The following is a 20,098-nucleotide window of genomic DNA, read 5'->3' as shown; positions in this document are numbered from 1 at the left end:
GTGTGTGTGTGTGTGTGTGTGTGTGTGTGTGTGTGTGTGTGTGTGTGTGTGTGTGTGTGTGTGTGTGTGTGTGTGTGTGTGTGTGTGTGTGTGTGTGTGTGTGTGTGTGTGTGTGTGTAATCACAGTGATAATCTTATGTGGATGTGTACATTCTTTGTACTGAGGGCCAGTCAGTCGTGGCGTTACCCCAGTCAAAAGACTTACCAGGTGGGTCTGATCTGCCGAATCTCTGACTACCTACTGGTGAGGAGCCCTGATGAATGAATGCTATCATTGGGCCAATTGCCTGCCGAACAATCAATCAATTCATCAACCAGTCTATCTATCTATCTGTCCGTCCGTCCGTCTGATCGTACGTCCGTGTCTGTCTGTGTGTCCGTCCGTGTGTGTATCTGTGTGTGTGTCACATCTGTCTGTATGTTTCATTGCCGGTGAGAAACTACACCAGTGTGATTAAGACCCCTACATGGCTGGACAGGGTTGTGGAGAAGCTGCAGCAGAATCTCTACCAAACAGTGCAACACTTTGTGTCTGACGTGTTGCTTATCTTCACCAACTGTGCCACATTTAACAGGGTAAGACTGCACTACTGCAATATCCAATGTGAAACCTCTGGGCTAAAATTTTGAAAAAAAAATGTTGGACATGCTAATCAACTTTACTTGTGCTAATGCATGAATAACACTAACACAGCACAGGCTAAATGAGTTGTGTTCATTGCATTTCTAGCTTGTTTATTATGTCTTCTATACAACGGTGTCTCTTTTTTTTCTGAAGGATAATGCAGAGTTCCGTGAAATGGGCAAAGGATTGAAGGATCTAGTTGAGAGAGAGTTCAAGAGTACATTCAGCATCCAACGACATCCAATAGCCAGTAGAGCCTTCATCAAGTCTGTACTGTTATCTCACTATGAGACAACAGGGAATATTCACCATGCCCTGGTCTTTCTATACAGCATTCATACAGACGTGTACACCAAGTTGTACCCATCTTATTTTCCATGCATGTACATTATTCACTGTCATCTATCTAGTCATTTTATTCATTCCTTTCATTCATTCTAGCAGCCAAAATTGGTGTGTGATAACCATTAAAATAGAATGATGGTGATAACATTGCATTTCATACAGTGAATGTCACTCTCCAAACTTATCATGTAAGTTGTTACCTTCCAGGCCTCTAGACGTCTTACTTCTGGTTAAGCTTTACTGGATTTATGTCCAGGGATTCTCCACAGAGTTGGATTCTCTGAGACCTCAGCTGTCCAGTGATGCTGAACCTCGGAGTTACCGCTGTCCACTCAGACTAGAGAGATTATGTTAACAAATTGTAAAAGAAAAATATATATATTTTAAAAAATGATGCTTAAACCCAGAAGTGTTCATATGATATTGCAGTGTCAAAAAAAAGCATTGTATTTGAATATATTTATTATATGAAATATTCTATCTATTTTTTTTTAAAGACAAAACACATAGGATGTCACCAAAGATTTTCTAAAACATTGCACAACGTACTGTATGTAGGTCTACTTGTTTGACTGTGCATAGCCTACCAGAATGCTTATTGTGAAGAGAATATCATCAGACAGAGCAGCAGCGCCCTCTTCAGGGCAGCCTGGGCATCGTCTGCGTTGCGTCTCTGCACTGTGCAGAGCCTGCGCACGCTAGTACACGTCACCATAATTGCCAGCAGCGAATCCCTGCCCAGAGCTGCGTAGCAGAGTTGCGCAGACCTGGCGTTGCGCAGACCTGGTGAAAACTACGCAGCCATTTCTCTTCATCTTGTTGTAAAGCCACAGGTCCGAGAATGCAAATACTGCAATAGTGGCTGATGTTGGGTCTTCTTTATATCTAATTGAGAGACTAAAACGTTTTCCTTCGAATAAGCATTGAGAGAAACAACCACATATGTAGCATATTTAGACGGGGTCGAGCGATTCCATACTATAGCCAAGAAAGTGCGCTTGGTAGACGCGGTAATGTCTTTGAATATCACTGTGAAAAGTGAAGACTCCGAGTCCTTTGACGAAGAAGACGAATCATCTCCGCTGCTTTCAGGCAAAAGAGGCTCCGAGTCTGCAGCTCGTCACGATATTTCTCCGGGAGAAGGCGGTCCAATAGAAGACCATGCAGGGTATTCAACACAGCATGGGCGGCTGGCAATTAAAACGACCAGCAAACCCATAGTACTGTGTAAGTTGTTGGTACTGTATAATCAGACAGACGTGGCATATTTTCCGGTCTTGTCTCACAGGATATTTTACTTTAGAACTACTATTAGATAATAGGCGGAATCTACCGCACACCCGGAGCTGAATAGTGAACGTTCTGGACGCAAAATGCAAACCTGGAGAAACAGGAAAAAGTCTGCACACTTCAGAAACATTAGTGCAATCTATAATGAAATATCAGAATTGTATTGACATTATGAGCTATCGCAAAAATATTTGCTCTTTGGCTGTTTTGCATGTGGCATCTGCGTCTTTCTTTCTGTACACTAGATCCTGTGAGTGCTGACTGTTTCTTTTCCTCTAACGTCACTTCTGCAGATGGTAAAACCATCTTAAAGATAGCTCCAGGTGAGTCCTATTTTCCCAATTAAAGATAGAGGGGAGTAAAATAAAGAGGGATCCTAAAATGAATCCAACTACCCCTTCCTATATTTCCTGGTCTAAGCACCTACTGTAGATGTACCATTTATCTGCAGCACCCAGAACCAAATATCTTGTGCATGCTGGCTAGCTGGTTGATAACATTAGTATGGTTAACTCTGTCATGAGAGGATTTACATTTTGGTAATTTAGCAGATCCTCTGGACTTACAGTACTTATTAAACATCCCTCCTTTCCTCCTCAGCCCCAGTCATGACCCTCCCGACCTCCTCCCCAGAGTTCTCCTCCCAGGCCATCGTGTACCTGATCGAAGCAGTGGGGTGCCGCTGGAGCCTGTACGGAACCCGGGAGCGTTCGCAGCTCTTCCAGAGCGTGCAGAAGGAGTTTGAGGAGCAGGGTCACTGTCTCCCTGTTGAGAAGATCCGCCGCAAGTGGAACAACTTGATCGTCACCAATAAGAGGGTCAAATACAGAGGCAGGGAGACCGGCCAGGCCAGAACCTCCTGGGAGTACTTTGAGGTACTTGTTTGTTTTATAATAATAGACTTGTGGTGTTTAGCAAGAACCAATGCTTGTGGCTCTATTGAAACTGTATTTAGTCTCCAAATGTTTATTGAAAACGTGCATGCATTTGCACAGTAAGCACTTTTTATCTCTCAAATACATTGTGAAGAGAATATCATCAGACAGTGCTGCTAGCTAGCAAATTTGAGACATATTATCATAGACGTGGTATAAGTCAAAACGCCTTCAAACAAGAAATGCTATCAAGAACAAGATACAATTAACTGAAACAAGCCACCTACGATTCCCCACATGGCAGTTTCTTGTCATTGTTGCTAGCTGTCTGGCTGTTCAGGATCACAGCAACGCACAGCCTTCTACTCCTGCGTTGTTCACGCATCATTTTCATGACGTTCTCAGGCAGCCGTCTATTCATTTGGTTAAATGTTGTTATTGTGGTCATAGTGGTCTACTGGTGAATGCTCAACAATTCTAGTGACATTGTGGGTGTACTATGAAGGTAAGAAACAAGATTGTTATAAGCTGCCCAAGGGTGCTGACAAGACCCTCTTATCTCAACATTCCATCTCTCTTTGTGTGTCTCTCGCTCTCATAAGATGATGGATGCCATGCTTGGTGACACCATCGGTGCCGAGACCACTAGCAGCCCTACCCTAGTAACCAGCATCCCTAAGGTGAACGTCGCCACGGAAACCACCAAAACCGAGCAGAAGCCCCTTCTCCTTCCCCATGGCAACCTCATCACTGCCTGCACTCGGACACTCACCCTTGTCCCCTCCTCCCTCCCACTCCATACACCAGTTCCCTCCACCCTCCCTCTCTACACCTTTGTCAGATCCCCCCCCACCCCTGTCTGCTCCTCCCTCCCTCTACCCAACCCTTTGGACACACCCTCCCCCAGAATAGCTAATAACACAGACCCTGTACAGCCAAACCCCTCCCCTGCTCCGGTCGCACAGCCCCCTGCCTCCTGTCACTTCCCCTCCAACCTCAGCCGCGTGCACCTCCGCAGAAAGAAGCGTGGTTGCTTCTCCTGCTCTACCTCCAAGGGCTCCTCCATTACCTCCCCTCTGGTCCAGCAGCAGAAGCGAGGAGAAGGCACCTCCCTGCTGCAGGAGTTCCTGAGGAGGCAGGAAGGGCATGCTGAGGAGGAGCAGGTCTGTCGCAGCAGGGCAGAGGCCCAGGGGAGGAGGTATGAGAGGAGGGAGGTGTGCATGGCAGAGTCCCTGGGAAGGATGGCCACAGCTCTGGAGCTGCTCTCCTCCAAACAGGACACAGTCAAATCAAATCATCAAATCAAATTTTATTTGTCACATACACATGGTTAGCAGATGTTAATGCGAGTGTAGCGAAATGCTTGTGCTTCTAGTTCCGACAATGCAGTAATAACAAGTAATCTAACTAACAATTCCAAAACTACTGTCTTGTACACAGTGTAAGGGGATAAAGAATATGTACATAAGGATATATGAATGAGTGATGGTACAGAGCAGCATAGGCAAGATACAGTAGATGGTATCGGGTACAGTATGTACAAATGAGATGAGTATGTAAACAAAGTGGCATAGTATAGTATAAAGTGGCTAGTGATACATGTATTACATAAGGATACCGTCGATGATATAGAGTACAGTATATACGTATGCGTATGAGATGAATAATGTAGGGTAAGTAACATTTATATAAGGTAGCATTGTTTAAAGTGGCTAGTGATATATTTACATCATTTCCCATCAATTCCCATTTATTAAAGTGGCTGGAGTTGAGTCAGTGTCAGTGTGTTGGCAGCAGCCACTCAGTGTTAGTGGTGGCTGTTTAACAGTCTGATGGCCTTGAGATAGAAGCTGTTTTTCAGTCTCTCGGTCCCAGCTTTGATGCACCTGTACTGACCTCGCCTTCTGGATGATAGCGGGGTGAACAGGCAGTGGCTCGGGTGGTTGATGTCCTTGATGATCTTTATGGCCTTCCTGTGACATCGGGTGGTGTAGGTGTCCTGGAGGGCAGGTAGTTTGCCCCCGGTGATGCGTTGTGCAGACCTCACTACCCTCTGGAGAGCCTTACGGTTGAGGGCGGTGCAGTTGCCATACCAGGCGGTGATACAGCCCGCCAGGATGCTCTCGATTGTGCATCTGTAGAAGTTTGTGAGTGCTTTTGGTGACAAGCCGAATTTCTTCAGCCTCCTGAGGTTGAAGAGGCGCTGCTGCGCCTTCTTCACGATGCTGTCTGTGTGAGTGGACCAATTCAGTTTGTCTGTGATGTGTATGCCGAGGAACTTAAAACTTGCTACCCTCTCCACTACTGTTCCATCGATGTGGATAGGGGGGTGTTCCCTCTGCTGTTTCCTGAAGTCCACAATCATCTCCTTAGTTTTGTTGACGTTGAGTGTGAGGTTGTTTTCCTGACACCACACTCCGAGGGCCCTCACCTCCTCCCTGTAGGCCGTCTCATCGTTGTTGGTAATCAAGCCTACCACTGTTGTGTCGTCCGCAAACTTGATGATTGAGTTGGAGGCGTGCGTGGCCACGCAGTCGTGGGTGAACAGGGAGTACAGGAGAGGGCTCAGAACGCAACCTTGTGGGGCCCCAGTGTTGAGGATCAGCGGGGAGGAGATGTTGTTGCCTACCCTCACCACCTGGGGGCGGCCCGTCAGGAAGTCCAGTACCCAGTTGCACAGGGCGGGGTCGAGACCCAGGGTCTCGAGCTTGATGACGAGCTTGGAGGGTACTATGGTGTTGAATGCCGAGCTGTAGTCGATGAACAGCATTCTCACATAGGTATTCCTCTTGTCCAGATGGGTTAGGGCAGTGTGCAGTGTGGTTGAGATTGCATCGTCTGTGGACCTATTTGGGCGGTAAGCAAATTGGAGTGGGTCTAGGGTGTCAGGTAGGGTGGAGGTGATATGGTCCTTGACTAGTCTCTCAAAGCACTTCATGATGACGGATGTGAGTGCTACGGGGCGGTAGTCATTTAGCTCAGTTACCTTAGCTTTCTTGGGAACAGGAACAATGGTGGCCCTCTTGAAGCATGTGGGAACAGCAGACTGGTATAGGGATTGATTGAATATGTCCGTAAACACACCGGCCAGCTGGTCTGCGCATGCTCTGAGGGCGCGGCTGGGGATGCCATCTGGGCCTGCAGCCTTGCGAGGGTTAACACGTTTAAATGTCTTACTCACCTCGGCTGCAGTGAAGGAGAGACCGCATGTTTTCGTTGCAGGCCGTGTCAGTGGCACTGTATTGTCCTCAAAGCGGGCAAAAAAGTTATTTAGTCTGCCTGGGAGCAAGACATCCTGGTCCGTGACTGGGCTGGGTTTCTTCCTGTAGTCCGTGATTGACTGTAGACCCTGCCACATGCCTCTTGTGTCTGAGCCGTTGAATTGAGATTCTACTTTGTCTCTGTACTGGCGCTTAGCTTGTTTGATAGCCTTGCGGAGGGAATAGCTGCACTGTTTGTATTCGGTCATGTTACCAGACACCTTGCCCTGATTAAAAGCAGTGGTTCGCGCTTTCAGTTTCACACGAATGCTGCCATCAATCCACGGTTTCTGGTTAGGGAATGTTTTAATCGTTGCTATGGGAACGACATCTTCAACGCACGTTCTAATGAACTCGCACACCGAATCAGCGTATTCGTCAATGTTGTTATCTGACGCAATACGAAACATCTCCCAGTCCACGTGATGGAAGCAGTCTTGGAGTGTGGAGTCAGCTTGGTCGGACCAGCGTTGGACAGACCTCAGCGTGGGAGCCTCTTGTTTTAGTTTCTGTCTGTAGGCAGGGATCAACAAAATGGAGTCGTGGTCAGCTTTTCCGAAAGGGGGGCGGGGCAGGGCCTTATATGCGTCGCGGAAGTTAGAGTAACAATGGTCCAAGGTCTTTCCTCCCCTGGTTGCGCAATCGATATGCATTGCCCTGCTGCAGAGACTGGCCGAGAGGGACGGGAAGTGACAGTCATCGCCCTGCTGCAGGGTTGTCTAACTTCTATAGCGATAATTATGGATAAACCCTGCCTATTTTTGACTTTATCTTCTTAAAATTGGATTTTAAACCTAACATTAACCATACTACTAATATTATGCCTAACCTTAAATTAAGGACAAAAAGCTTATTTTTGTTTTCATTAATGTTTACTTTGTGGCTATATAATCTAGTGGAAACCCTTCTGCAGAGACTAGCTGACGTGACACTGTAATCGGCATACTGCATGACTGGCCGAGAGAGACTGGGAGGCTGACTCGGCATGCGACCGAAGTGGCAGTCTTTTTCGTTATATATTGTGCTACTTAGCAGTAAAACCCACCTGGTGTCCCAGGTCAAAATCGATCCCTGATTAGAGGGGAAGAATGAAAATTAGCAGTGGAACTTGGTTTCAGGTCCATATTTGAATTTGCCTAATGTAAGCAAAAGGGTTCGGATGCAGACTCGGATAATGTTAATTAAAATATATATATGTGTGTATATATATATATATATATATTTTCACCTTCATTTAACCAGGTAGGCTAGTTGAGAACAAGTTCTCATTTGCAACTGCGGCCTGTCCAAGATGAAGCAAAGCAGTTCGACACATACAACAACACAGAGTTACACATGGAATAAACAAACATAGTCAATAATAAAGTAGGAAAATCATATACAGCATGTGCAAATAAGGTAGGATAAGAGAGGTAAAGGCAATAAATAGGCCATGGTGGCAAAGTAATTACAATATAGCAATTAAACACTGGAATGGTATGATGTGCAGATGATGAATGTGCAAGTTGAGACATGGGTGCAAAGGAGCAAGATAAATAAATACAGTATGGGGTTGAGGTAGATTGGATGCGCTATTTACAGATGAGCTATGTACAGGTGCAGTGATCTGTGAGCTGCTCTGACAGCTGGTGCTTAAAGCTAGTGAGGGAGGTAAGATTGATTGTTGTAGAATTTACAATGGAATAACAATTTTGATTAAATGGTTTATTAATTAATGATTGATCATGATAATCAAAGTAATTTACAATAACAGCATTTGGTTGCAGCATTTACTGTTGGAGAAACCGGTGTGGCGAGTGGAAACCACCATTTAAGGCCTACACAGATGGATAAGGATGGTGAAATAGTAGGTGAAACTTATACTCACTAGTCTGGCATCTGGTCCAACCAGTAACTCCCAAAACAGACACGGTCATCTCAACTGTTTGATTGTCAGGCAGCATGTTATGAGGCCGATTCAGACCGAGGCAGATGCAGACACTCTGATGGCAGGCTAACAACCTTAGAGAACAGCGCCTGTAGCAACAGTAAAGTGAATTGTTTGACAAAGAATATCTTAAATGAGAGCAATGTTTACTAAATGTGTGTTTGTAGTTTTCCCAGCTTGTAAAAATAATTTAGAAAACACATACTGTAAAGCCAAGGTGCATAAATCAAATAATTGAGAATGACACAAAAATATTGACTTATTTCCATTGTGGTTCTCTGACCTATAGATGCAACCAGTACCCCAGTGATGGAGAGGGATCTCCTTAGAAGAGGCACCTTCAGTGGTCCACATGAGACAGACTGAAGAAACTGATCCACGAATGAGGGTGTGGGATATCAGATAACCAGATACTGGTTTCACCTTTCGCTAAGAAAAACAGGAGGAGGGGGAAAGATGCTGGAGCATCATGGGATGTCTGAGGGCGTTTGTAGGGGCCTTATTGGTAGTGGTGGGTCTGGCCGCTCTCTTTCTCTCGCTGCAGAAAGCACATTTTGTAGTGAACTTTAATATTTAAAAACACAAAACAATATACCCTTTTCTGGAAAGGATCACATTTTAGAAGTTTAGAATTCAGAACACAGAATGAGAATGAACAAGACTATGAAAACATGGTTTCCACTAGATAGCACAGTCACAATGTCAAAATTGGCTTTCATTAAAAAAAAATATGAAAACCTAAATGTGCTTTTTGGTCTTAATTCAAGGTTAGGGTTAGCCATAAAGTTAAGTGTTAGGCTTCCCGAGTGGCGCAGTGGTATAAGGCATTGCATCACAATGCTAGAGGCGTTACTACAGACCCTGGATCGATCCCGGGCTGTATCACAACTGGCCATGATCGGGAATCCCATAGGGCAACATAGAATTGGTCCAGGGGAGGGTTTGGCTGGGGTAGGCCATCATTGTAAATAAGCATTTGTTCTTAACTGACTTCCCTAGTTAAATACATTTTTTTATAAACAAATAAAAAGTGTTATGTTTAAAATCACATTTTAAGAATCTTTATTTTAGAAATAGGCGAAGTTTATGACTGGTGTGGTAACTGTGACGACCGAAAAACATTGTGGGAGAAGCACCAAGCCAAAGATTTTAGAGAAAAGTAACTCCAAACCACAGGAGATTGGTGGCTGGTAGCGGAATTAATGGAATATGAATTGAGTGGTATCAAACACGTGGTTGCACGTGTTTGATGCCATTACATTTGCTCCATTACAGACATGAGCCTTCCTCCCCTCGTCAGCCTAGAATAACTAACACATTGTTCTATCTGCAGTACCGTTTCTTTGGACAGGCCTGAGATGCGTTCAGTTCCCTTGAACGTTTTCTACGTTGCGGAACGGTTTGTACTGAACGACACGTTTACCCACAACGTTCTTGAGCAGACTTTGAGGTACGTTTGGTGGGTGTGGCTTGAAGTATTGAGTGTTTTTAAAGGACAGTGCGGACGGCGTTCCCCAACCAAATACAGTACAGTATGACACAAACCCATCCGCGTTCTTCACCTGATCATTCAGTCCAGCACCGTTTCCGTTCAATTGAGCGTTCCAGAACTTAAAACCATACTGAACGCAAACCTGCTGTTTCATTTGTTTGAATGACAAAAGGAAAAGCCAATCAAATGAACAAGCGGAATCACCTATTGCCCAATCACCTTATTGGGAAAGGGGACTCTATCTACCATTGGCTATACGAACGACCTGGATGTAAAACGAGCGAGAAGCGCATTCTGGGTTAACGTCTATGAGAAGCAATCACAAGAGTTCAGCTGCGTTGTTGTTTTCTGGAATGAACTGGGGGGAAAAAAACTATATCTATTCCCTAACTATTGTGCATAGTGGACTGCAAGCAAAACTGTCAAGTTTACATTTGTATCTACCGCAATCAAAATGAGCACTGAAGCCTTTCGATTTGCTGAAGTTTTCTCGTACGAAAGCTTGGTGCATGCAATGGCAGGAGCAGCGGTAAGTAAACTTTGTTCATGTGCATTGCCTTTTTTTAACAGTAGGTTATTGAAATACATGAAAAGAAGGGGCAGTATTTTTTTCTTTACATTGCTATCTGACAGGCCATTACTGCCAAACCGGCATCCCCTATAAATAAGGTTAGCCTGATATCAGCAAATGTTCACATTTGAAGACCCTACATTTGACAGTATAGGATTATATGTTTTTAGGGGAGTGTGACTGCAATGACCGTTTTCTTCCCACTTGACACTGCAAGACTACGGCTGCAAGGTAAGGCTAGCTACCTCTATATCTTTACGCCTTTGTGCAAAACTGAATAGAGGACATAAGATATCTCTGTGCAAGTCTCATGTCTATTCTTCTCTCTGTTCCTCCTTTTCTATAGTGGATGAGAAGAGGAAAGCAAGGTCCACTCCTGCCATTCTGTCAGAGATTGTCAAGGAAGAAGGGTTGTGAGTAAACAAGAGCTCTGTCTTTCCCTCACTCTGCTTTCTCTCTCTGCTCTTTTAGCAGTTTTTATTTATTTGAACAGAATCACCCGAGGTTGTGTCTGTCCCCCTGCCTGTCCTCTGCAGGCTGGCGCCCTACAGGGGCTGGCTCCCAGTGATCTGCAGTCTCTGCTGTTCCAACTTCGTCTACTTCTACTGCTTCCACAGCCTGAGAGCCAGCTGGCTCCGGGGACACAAGTCAACTCCAAGCAGAGACCTGCTAATGGGCATTGCTGCAGGTAGGCCTACATAAGACCCAGATGCTGATATTAGCTAACTTACCAAGTTACCCCTTTACTCCACACACAGAGATGCATACAAAGCTCTTCCCCTGCCCTCCATTTAGCAAATCTGACAAATTCTATCCTCCTGATTCCCACTTACAAGCTAAAACTAAAGCAGGAAGTACCAGTGACTCGCTCAATACGGAGGTGGTCAGATGATGCGGATGCTACGCTACAGGACTGTTTTGCTAACACAGACTGGAATATGTTCCAGGATTCATCTAATGGCATTGATGAGTTTACCACCTCAGCCATCGGCTTCATCAATAAGTGCATCGACGACGTCGTCTCCACAGTGACCATACATACATATCCCAACCAGAAGCCATGGATTACAGGCAACATCTGCATCGAGCTAAAGGCTAGAGCTGCCGCTTTCAAGGAGCGAGACACTAATCCATATATATATATACATATACATAGCATATAAGAAATCCCGCTATGCCCTCAGGCTAACCATCAAACAAGCAAAGCGTCAATACAGGATTAAGATTGAATCCTACTACACCGGCTCTGACGCTCGTCGGATGTGGCATTGCTTGAAAACTATTACGGACTACAAAGGGAAAGCCAGACGCGAGCTGCCCAGTGACGTGAGCCTACCAAGCAAGCTAAATCCCTTTTATGCTCGTTTTGAGGCAAGCAACACTGAAGCATGCATGAGAGCACCAGCTGTTCTGGACGACTGTGTGATAATGCTCTCGGTAGCCGATGTGTGCAAGGCCTTTTAAACAGGTCAACATTCACAAAGCCGCGGGCCAGACGGACTACCAGGACATTTACTCAAAGCATACGTGGGCCAACTGGCAAGTGTCTTCACTGACATTTTCAACCTCTCCTCGACCGAGTCTGTAATATCTACATATTTCAAGCAGACCACCATAGTCCCTGTGCCAAAGGAAGTGAAGTTAACATGCCTAAATGATTACTGCCCCGTAGCACTTTAAACGGGTTAACATTCCCAAGGCCATCCGGTGCGTACTCCGAGCATGCATTGACCAGCTGGCAAGTGTCTTCACTGACATTTTCAACCTCTCCCTGACCCAGTCTGTAAAACCTACGTATCTTCAATCAGACCACCATAGTCCCTGTGCCGAAGAACTCTAAGGTAACCTGTCTAAATGACTATCGCCCCATAGAACTCACATCTGTAGCCATGAAGTGCTTTGAAATGCTGGTCATAGCTCACATCAACAATATCCTCCCGGATACCCTAGACCCACTCCAATTCGCATACCGCCCCTACAGATCCACAGATGACGCAGTCTCAATCGCACTCCACACTGCCCTTTCCAACCTGGACAAAAGAAACACCTATGTGAGAATGCTGTTCATTGACTACAGCTCAGTGTTCAACACCATAGTGCCCACAAAGCTTATCACTAAGCTAAGGACCCTGGGACTGAACACCTCCCTCTGCAACTGGATCCTGGACTTCCTGATGGGCCGTCCCCAGGTGGTAAGGGTAGGCAACAACACGTCTGCCACGCTGATCCGCAACACTGGGGCCCCTCAGGGGTGTGTACTTAGTGCCCTCCTGGTACCTGTTCACCCATGACTGCATGGCCAAACATGACTCCAACACCGTCATTAAGTTTGCTGACGACACAACAGTGGTAGGCCTGGTCACCGACAACGATGAGACAGCCTATAGGGAGGAGGCCAGAGACACTGCCAGGACAACAACCTCTCCCGCAATGTGAGCAAGACAAAGGAGCTGATCATGGGCTACAGGAAAAGGTGGGCCGAACAGGCCCCCACTAACATTGACGGGGCTGTAGTGGAGTGTCCACCAACAAATTATCATGGTCCAAATACAACAAGACAGTTGTGAAGAGGGCACGACAACAGCTTTTCCCCCTCAGGAGACTGAAAAGATTTTCCATGGGTCCCGGATGATCAAAAAGTTCTCCAACTGCACCATCGAGAGCATCCTGACCGGTTGCATCACCACCTGGTATGGCAACTGCTCGTCATCTGACCGCAAGGCGCTACAGAGGGTAGTGTACGGCCCAGTACATCACTGGGGCCAAGCTTCCTGCCATCCAGGACCTATATACTAGGTGTGTCAGAGCCCCAAAAATTGTCAGACTCCAGTCACCCAAGTCATAGACTGTTTTCTCTGCTACCGCACGGCAAGCAGTACCGGGGCGCCAAGTCTAGGGCCAAAAGGATCCTTAACAGCTTCTACCCCCAAGCCATAAGACTGCTGAACAATTAATCAAATGGCCACCAGACTCTTTACATTGACACTGCTGCTAGACTAACCTGTACCCCTGCACATTGACTCGGTACCGGTACCCCCTGTATATAGCCTCGTTATTGTTATTTTGTGTTACTTTTTATTTTTTACTTTAGTTTATTTGGTAAATATTATTCTTAACTCTTTTTTTTTTTAACTGCACCGTTGGTAAGTAAGCATTTCACTGTAAGGTCTACAATTGTTGTATTCGGCGCATGTGACAAAGTTTGATTTGATTAACACTTAGTGTCAATGAATGAGTCCAAGCTCTCTCTCGGTTTCTCTGTTTCTCTCTCTGTGTGTGCAGGTGTAGTGAACGTGCTTGTGACCACTCCGCTGTGGGTGGTCAACACACGACTCAAGCTTCAAGGAGCAAAGTTTCGCAATGCAGACATCCGTCCCACTAACTACTCAGGCATCATGGGTAAAGGCAGCAGCAGTATGCGTGTTGGAAACGGATAAAGTTGTAGATGTGTCATTCTTTCTTTCACTGAAGTATCGCGCACATACACATTCCCTCTGTCTTTCTCTCTCTTTTTATTTCACACACACATGAAAACACACATTGTACTACTGTTTTCCTAGTCTGGTTTCTTTGTCACTATGTCAGATTGTCTCTAGGTTAAACAGTATCCCTCTCTTCTCCTCTCAGATGCCTTTGTGCAGATCATTGAGGACGAAGGGGTGGGGGCCCTGTGGAACGGGACATTCCCCTCTCTCCTGCTGGTGCTCAACCCGGCTGTCCAGTTCATGATCTATGAGGGCCTGAAGAGGCAGCTGAGAAGCTTGGTTCACAGAGAGGTAATGGGAGGGGGGGATGTACTTCAGACTGGGCAGAATTATCAATTAGATTTAATTCTCATTGATGGGAAAAAGCCCTGTAGTCCTCCCTCACTAACAAAAAATGGTATAACTGAAAAGCAAAGTGGAATCATTAGCTTTATTTTTCTACCGGTACTTTTTATTACATTTTTTTTATTTAACCTTTATTTAACTAGACAAGTAAGTTAAGAACAAATTTTTATTTACAATGACGGATTACCAGAAGGCAAAAGGCCTCCTGTGGGGACAGAGGCAGGGATTCAAAATAAAATACAAATTTAGGACAAAACACACATCACGACAAGAGGGACACCACAACACTACATAAAGAGAGACCTAAGACGACAACATAGCATGGTAGCAACACAACATGGCAGCAGCACAACATGGTAGCAGGACAAAACATGTTACAAACATTTTGCACAGACAACAGCACAAAGGACAAGAAGGCAGAGACAACAATACATCACGCGAAGCAGCCACAACTGTCAGTGAGTGTCCATGATTGAGTCTTTGAATGAAGAGATGGAGATAAAACGGTCCAGTTTGAGTGTTTTTTGCAGCTTGTTCCAGTCGCTAGCTGCAGCGAACTGAAAAGAGGAGCAACCCAGGGATGTGTATTTTGGGGTCCTTTTAACAGAATGTGACTGGCAGAACAGGTGTTGTATGTAGAGGATGAGGGCTGCAGTATCTCAGATAGGGGGGAGTGAGGCCTAAGAGGGTTTAATAAATAAGCATCAGTACACACTTTGATTGAAAATATTGATTTTAAAAAGTACAAATATTGACATTTATTAACAAACGTTTCCATTGTATTGGAAGTCATACCTCCAATATATAAAAATACCCTGGTATTCTGTATTATCATATACCTGCCCAACCCTATTTAAACTGGAACTAACTGATCCTGATACTGTTGTCTGTCCATTTCTCTAGCTGTTGTCTCTGGAGATATTTCTGATTGGTGCTGTAGCCAAAGCAGTGGCCACCACATTCACATATCCACTACAGACTGTACAGTCCATCCTGAGGGTAAGAACAGTATGTGGGTGGGTGTGCGTGCGTGTGATTGTGAGAATGTTCCTCATGAAAAAGTATTACTGAGTCACTACTACCCAAGCACTACATAAGCCTACTGGGTTTTACTAATTGAGATGTGTAGTAAATCAGTAGTGATGTAAGTAGTAATGAGTGATAAATTGGGACGTTTCAAGACTTGTGAACGCTACATATTTTCTAGTTACTGTGCAACTACTGAGCTTTTGGGTATCTACTACTTAAAACCTACACATTCTACCACAATTCCTACATGTTCACTATTTTAGTACATAATGCCTACACATTGTGTGTGTAGTGTTGTCAGTAATGATTTGCTCTTGATACCTTTTCATTTCCTACATTAAACCCTTTTGAATGACTATTGAAAACTGACACATTTACTACTGTTTGCCTATTCAAAATCACTATTGACATCTCCTTGTTTCACTCTGTGTCACTACTACACTAGTGCGCATGTTATTTCCTTGAGTTTAACTGTAGTTCATATAACAAGAAATAATACATTTATACAAATGTAATAGAAAAATTATTATATACAGTGCCTTGCGAAAGTATTCGGCCCCCTTGAACTTTGCGACCTTTTGCCACATTTCAGGCTTCAAACATAAAGATATAAAACTGTATTTTTTTGTGAAGAATCAACAACAAGTGGGACACAATCATGACGTGGAACGACATTTATTGGATATTTCAAACTTTTTTAACAAATCAAAAACTGAACAATTGGGCGTGCAAAATTATTCAGCCCCCTTAAGTTAATACTTTGTAGCGCCACCTTTTGCTGCGATTACAGCTGTAAGTCGCTTGGGGTATGTCTCTATCAGTTTTGCACATCGAGAGACAAATTTTTTTTCCCATTCCTCCTTGCAAAACAGCTCGAGCTCAGTGAGGTTGGATGGAGAGCATTTGTGAACAGCAGTTTTCAGTTCTTTCCACAGATTCTCGATTGGATTCAGGTCTGGACTTTGACTTGGCCATTCTAACACCTGGATATGTTTATTTTTGAACCATTCCATTGTAGATTTTGCTTTATGTTTTGGATCATTGTCTTGTTGGAAGACAAATCTCCGTCCCAGTCTCAGGTCTTTTGCAGACTCCATCAGGTTTTCTTCCAGAATGGTCCTGTATTTGGCTCCATCCATCTTCCCATCAATTTTAACCATCTTCCCTGTCCCTGCTGAAGAAAAGCAGGCCCAAACCATAATGCTGCCACCACCATGTTTGACAGTGGGGATGGTGTGTTCAGCTGTGTTGCTTTTACGCCAAACATAACGTTTTGCATTGTTGCCAAAAAGTTCAATTTTGGTTTCATCTGACCAGAGCACCTTCTTCCACATGTTTGGTGTGTCTCCCAGGTGGCTTGTGGCAAACTTTAAACAACACTTTTTATGGATATCTTTAAGAAATGGCTTTCTTCTTGCCACTCTTCCATAAAGGCCAGATTTGTGCAATATACGACTGATTGTTGTCCTATGGACAGAGTCTCCCACCTCAGCTGTAGATCTCTGCAGTTCATCCAGAGTGATCATGGGCCTCTTGGCTGCATCTCTGATCAGTCTTCTCCTTGTATGAGCTGAAGGTTTAGAGGGACGGCCAGGTCTTGGTAGATTTGCAGTGGTCTGATACTCCTTCCATTTCAATATTATCGCTTGCACAGTGCTCCTTGGGATGTTTAAAGCTTGGGAAATCTTTTTGTATCCAAATCCGGCTTTAAACTTCTTCACAACAGTATCTCGGACCTGCCTGGTGTGTTCCTTGTTCTTCATGATGCTCTCTGCGCTTTTAACGGACCTCTGAGACTATCACAGTGCAGGTGCATTTATACGGAGACTTGATTACACACAGGTGGATTGTATTTATCATCATCATTAGTCATTTAGGTCAACATTGGATCATTCAGAGATCCTCACTGAACTTCTGGAGAGAGTTTGCTGCACTGAAAGTAAAGGGGCTGAATAATTTTGCACGCCCAATTTTTCTGTTTTTGATTTGTTTGAAATATCCAATAAATGTCGTTCCACTTCATGATTGTGTCCCACTTGTTGATTCTTCACAAAAAAATACAGTTTTATATCTTTGTTTGAAGCCTGAAATGTGGCAAAAGGTCGCAAAGTTCAAGGGGGCCGAATACTTTCGCAAGGCACTGTATTTACACTTTTAATCCTTTTAAAGCCTTATCTGTATTTAGAGTATAAAGACAAGTACAAGAAACAAACAATTATAAGACATTATCAATCCACTGCTAACAGAAGTCACATAAGACAAATAAATATTTGATAAGCAATATTAACCTTACCAACAATGGCCTCCAGTCTTATGTCGAGGGCCTCCTTGGCAACAGGTCAAAGGAGGTAAGTATACCAATATGAACTTACTGTACATTTGCATACGAACACCTACTTATTAACTAGCATAACAAAAACGGGCTACATTTCAACGGTGCTAGCAAACACCTCAGCTACCAACATCAAGTAGTAAAAATCTCTACCTGATTACTACTAGAAACACTACTGTTTTCCTACTGACCACTACAAAACCATACTTGTGTATCTTGAGTAGTGTGTAAACTACACAATCCCTTCAAGTCTCTACATTGCCACTAATGCACAAATAGGTTTTGTGTAGTAATTCTGTAGTACTTTTTCATGAGGGTTGTCTGTCTATAATGTGATTGTGTATATGTTTGCCTGCCAGTGTGGATGTTGCGTTTTAGTGCTCTGCTCTGAACATTGGGTTATCCCAATGTTTAGTGTTATTCCAGTGGAATAAGCTCTGGGTGCTAATTTCACTGCTCGTTGTCTGCATCTCGTTCTCAGTTTGGTCAACACAAGCAGCACACAGACAGATCACCATTGCTGAACAGCCTGAGAAGTGTGATGTATCTGCTGATCAATAGAGTGAGGTTGGTCCACACACGCACACACCTGCCTACCTTATTTCAAAAGCACCATGACTGGTACCACACCCAGACTTAAAGTCAGTGGTTGTGTTCCAGATTGTCTTTATTGCCTTCGTGCTGTGCATCTCCGAGGATTGCTATACCATATTAATGTGTTTCTTGAGATGTCAAACACTTCTCCAGGAGTTGTGAGAGCTGATCATCTATGCAGCACCATTGCAATTAAGACTACCTGGATCGCAGCCAATGCGTTCATCTCCTACATACAGTGGCGTAAAGTACTTAAGTAAAAATACTTTAAAGTTTTTTGGGGTATCTGTATTTTACTATTTATATTTTTGACAACTTTTACTTTACTACATTCCTGAAGACAATAATGTACTTTTTACTCCATACATTTTCCCTGACACCCAAAGTACTCGTTACATTTTGACAAGAGAACATCCCTGGTCATCCCTACTGCCTCTGATCTGGCGAACTCACTAAACACATGCTTCATTTGTAAATTGTTGGGAGTTTGCCCCTGGCTATCTGTCAATAAAAATAAAAGTTGTGCTGTCTGGTTTGCTTAATTATAAGGAAGTTGAAATTATTTATACGGTTACTTTAGACACTTGAGTACATTTTAGCAATTATATTTACTTTTGATACTTAAGTATATTTAAAACCAAATACTTTTAGACTTTTACTCAAGTAGTATTTTACTGGGTGACTTGAGTCATTTTCTATTAAGGTATGACTACTGAGTACTTTTTCTACCACTGCCTACATATTATGTTTTTTGATGCTTTCCCCCACCCATAGGAAGTATGGCATGCTGGGCCTGTTCAAAGGCCTGGAAGCTAAACTCCTGCAGACCGTCCTGACCGCTGCCCTCATGTTCCTGCTCTACGAGAAGATAGCCAGCAGCACCTTCAGTGTCATGGGAGTGAAGAGGCCTGCTTCCAGCCACTAGCCTGTCTGTGACATCAGACATCTGATCCCATATTGTTGCCATATGTCTCCCCTTGGTCATAACCCCTCAATGTTGGCATGTATCTTTATCTTTTGGGTCGGTATAAGCAGTAGGGGTAAATCTTCCACCATATTTCTTCCACCTTACAGACATGCAAGCGTGAAATGGTTAGGGGCAAAGGGAGGGGAAGGAATCGAACTGAGACCAGCTGAGACTGTACCAGAGATATTAGAGAAAGGATGAAATGGGAGTCCCATTGGGCAATGAATGTAGGAATGTATAACGCTTCACCCAGTAGACTCACACGGTGCATTCTGGGCGATTCTGGGACAAGGAGAGCTCTCCTTCAAGGAGTGAATGGCAGTCAATTGGGCGCTAGCTCAATACCACAAAATGAACATGAATAACCCTTTTCATAACCTTAGCCTAATTATCCTAACCTGCTACGTAAATTCTCCTAACCTGCTATGAAAAACCAAATCTGACGTTAATTTTACAAAAGCTTGATCCCTTCTAGCCATGGCTGAGCTCTCCTTGTCCCAGGTTTTTTGTCTATTTATTTTTCTAGAACTGCCAATTTTGTGGAAGTAGACACCACTTGTTCCTCAGACTCCTGTGGATCTCATTGTTTTGTACTTTTCAATGTTCTAAGATTAATTTGTGGATTTAGTTAAGCAGCTATTTTGTGATGCATTGTTGCTCTTGTCAAATCACTGGGAAATGTTTTCATTCTGTCATTAATTGGCTCTCTGACAAACGTGTTGAATAATTACGGGATGTATTTTAAATGCATTTTTGTCCAATAAGATGGATGGATAATTCACCAACATTTCAGATTCTCAGAAAGGTTGATAGAAATAAAATCTTGCTGCTCAAATAAGTACATTTTAGCTTTTTTGACCATATGCTTTCATCTCCTTCAGCCAGCTCTCTCAGAGAGAAGAGAGCCTGGGACCAGGTTAAATATGCATCAACAATTGTCGTTTCAAGATTGTAATTTAAA

The 20,098-nt window shown here is 43.9% G+C and overlaps 2 protein-coding genes across 2 annotated transcripts; both read left to right on the top strand.

Moving 5' to 3' along the window:
* Positions 1 to 1,682: 1,682 nt before the first annotated feature.
* On the top strand, positions 1,683 to 4,469 carry LOC139423546 (uncharacterized). Its single transcript, XM_071175143.1, has 4 exons — positions 1,683 to 2,197; positions 2,506 to 2,583; positions 2,861 to 3,135; positions 3,738 to 4,469. Exons 1-4 carry the CDS (start codon positions 1,984 to 1,986, stop codon positions 4,467 to 4,469), a joined length of 1,299 nt encoding a protein of 432 aa, XP_071031244.1. The 5' UTR covers positions 1,683 to 1,983.
* Positions 4,470 to 9,838: 5,369 nt separating this feature from the next.
* Positions 9,839 to 19,978, top strand: LOC139364559 (solute carrier family 25 member 17). Its single transcript, XM_071101393.1, has 9 exons — positions 9,839 to 10,343; positions 10,556 to 10,616; positions 10,732 to 10,798; positions 10,922 to 11,073; positions 13,668 to 13,784; positions 14,013 to 14,161; positions 15,119 to 15,214; positions 18,058 to 18,143; positions 18,945 to 19,978. Exons 1-9 carry the CDS (start codon positions 10,269 to 10,271, stop codon positions 19,093 to 19,095), a joined length of 954 nt encoding a protein of 317 aa, XP_070957494.1. The 5' UTR covers positions 9,839 to 10,268; the 3' UTR covers positions 19,096 to 19,978.
* Positions 19,979 to 20,098: the final 120 nt, after the last annotated feature.

Source organism: Oncorhynchus clarkii, chromosome 13 (assembly GCF_045791955.1).
Source record: "Oncorhynchus clarkii lewisi isolate Uvic-CL-2024 chromosome 13, UVic_Ocla_1.0, whole genome shotgun sequence".
In the NCBI taxonomy this organism is placed as follows: domain Eukaryota; kingdom Metazoa; phylum Chordata; class Actinopteri; order Salmoniformes; family Salmonidae; genus Oncorhynchus; species Oncorhynchus clarkii.
Note: the sequence above shows the minus strand (reverse complement) of the source record. Positions and strands in the feature narration are given on the sequence as shown.

What these genes read in the sequence shown, in the direction of transcription:
- LOC139423546 (XM_071175143.1), top strand. Translation starts at nt 1,984, where the DNA reads ATGTCTTTGAATATCACTGTGAAAAGTGAAGACTCCGAGTCCTTTGAC. An exon ending in CAGCAAACCCATAGTACTGT is followed by an intron (nt 2,198 to 2,505) that starts GTAAGTTGTTGG and finishes TCTGTACACTAG; the next exon opens with ATCCTGTGAGTGCTGACTGT. An exon ending in CATCTTAAAGATAGCTCCAG is followed by an intron (nt 2,584 to 2,860) that starts GTGAGTCCTATT and finishes TTTCCTCCTCAG; the next exon opens with CCCCAGTCATGACCCTCCCG.
- LOC139364559 (XM_071101393.1), top strand. Translation starts at nt 10,269, where the DNA reads ATGAGCACTGAAGCCTTTCGATTTGCTGAAGTTTTCTCGTACGAAAGC. An exon ending in GCTAATGGGCATTGCTGCAG is followed by an intron (nt 11,074 to 13,667) that starts GTAGGCCTACAT and finishes CTGTGTGTGCAG; the next exon opens with GTGTAGTGAACGTGCTTGTG. An exon ending in CTGCTGATCAATAGAGTGAG is followed by an intron (nt 18,144 to 18,944) that starts GTTGGTCCACAC and finishes CCCCACCCATAG; the next exon opens with GAAGTATGGCATGCTGGGCC.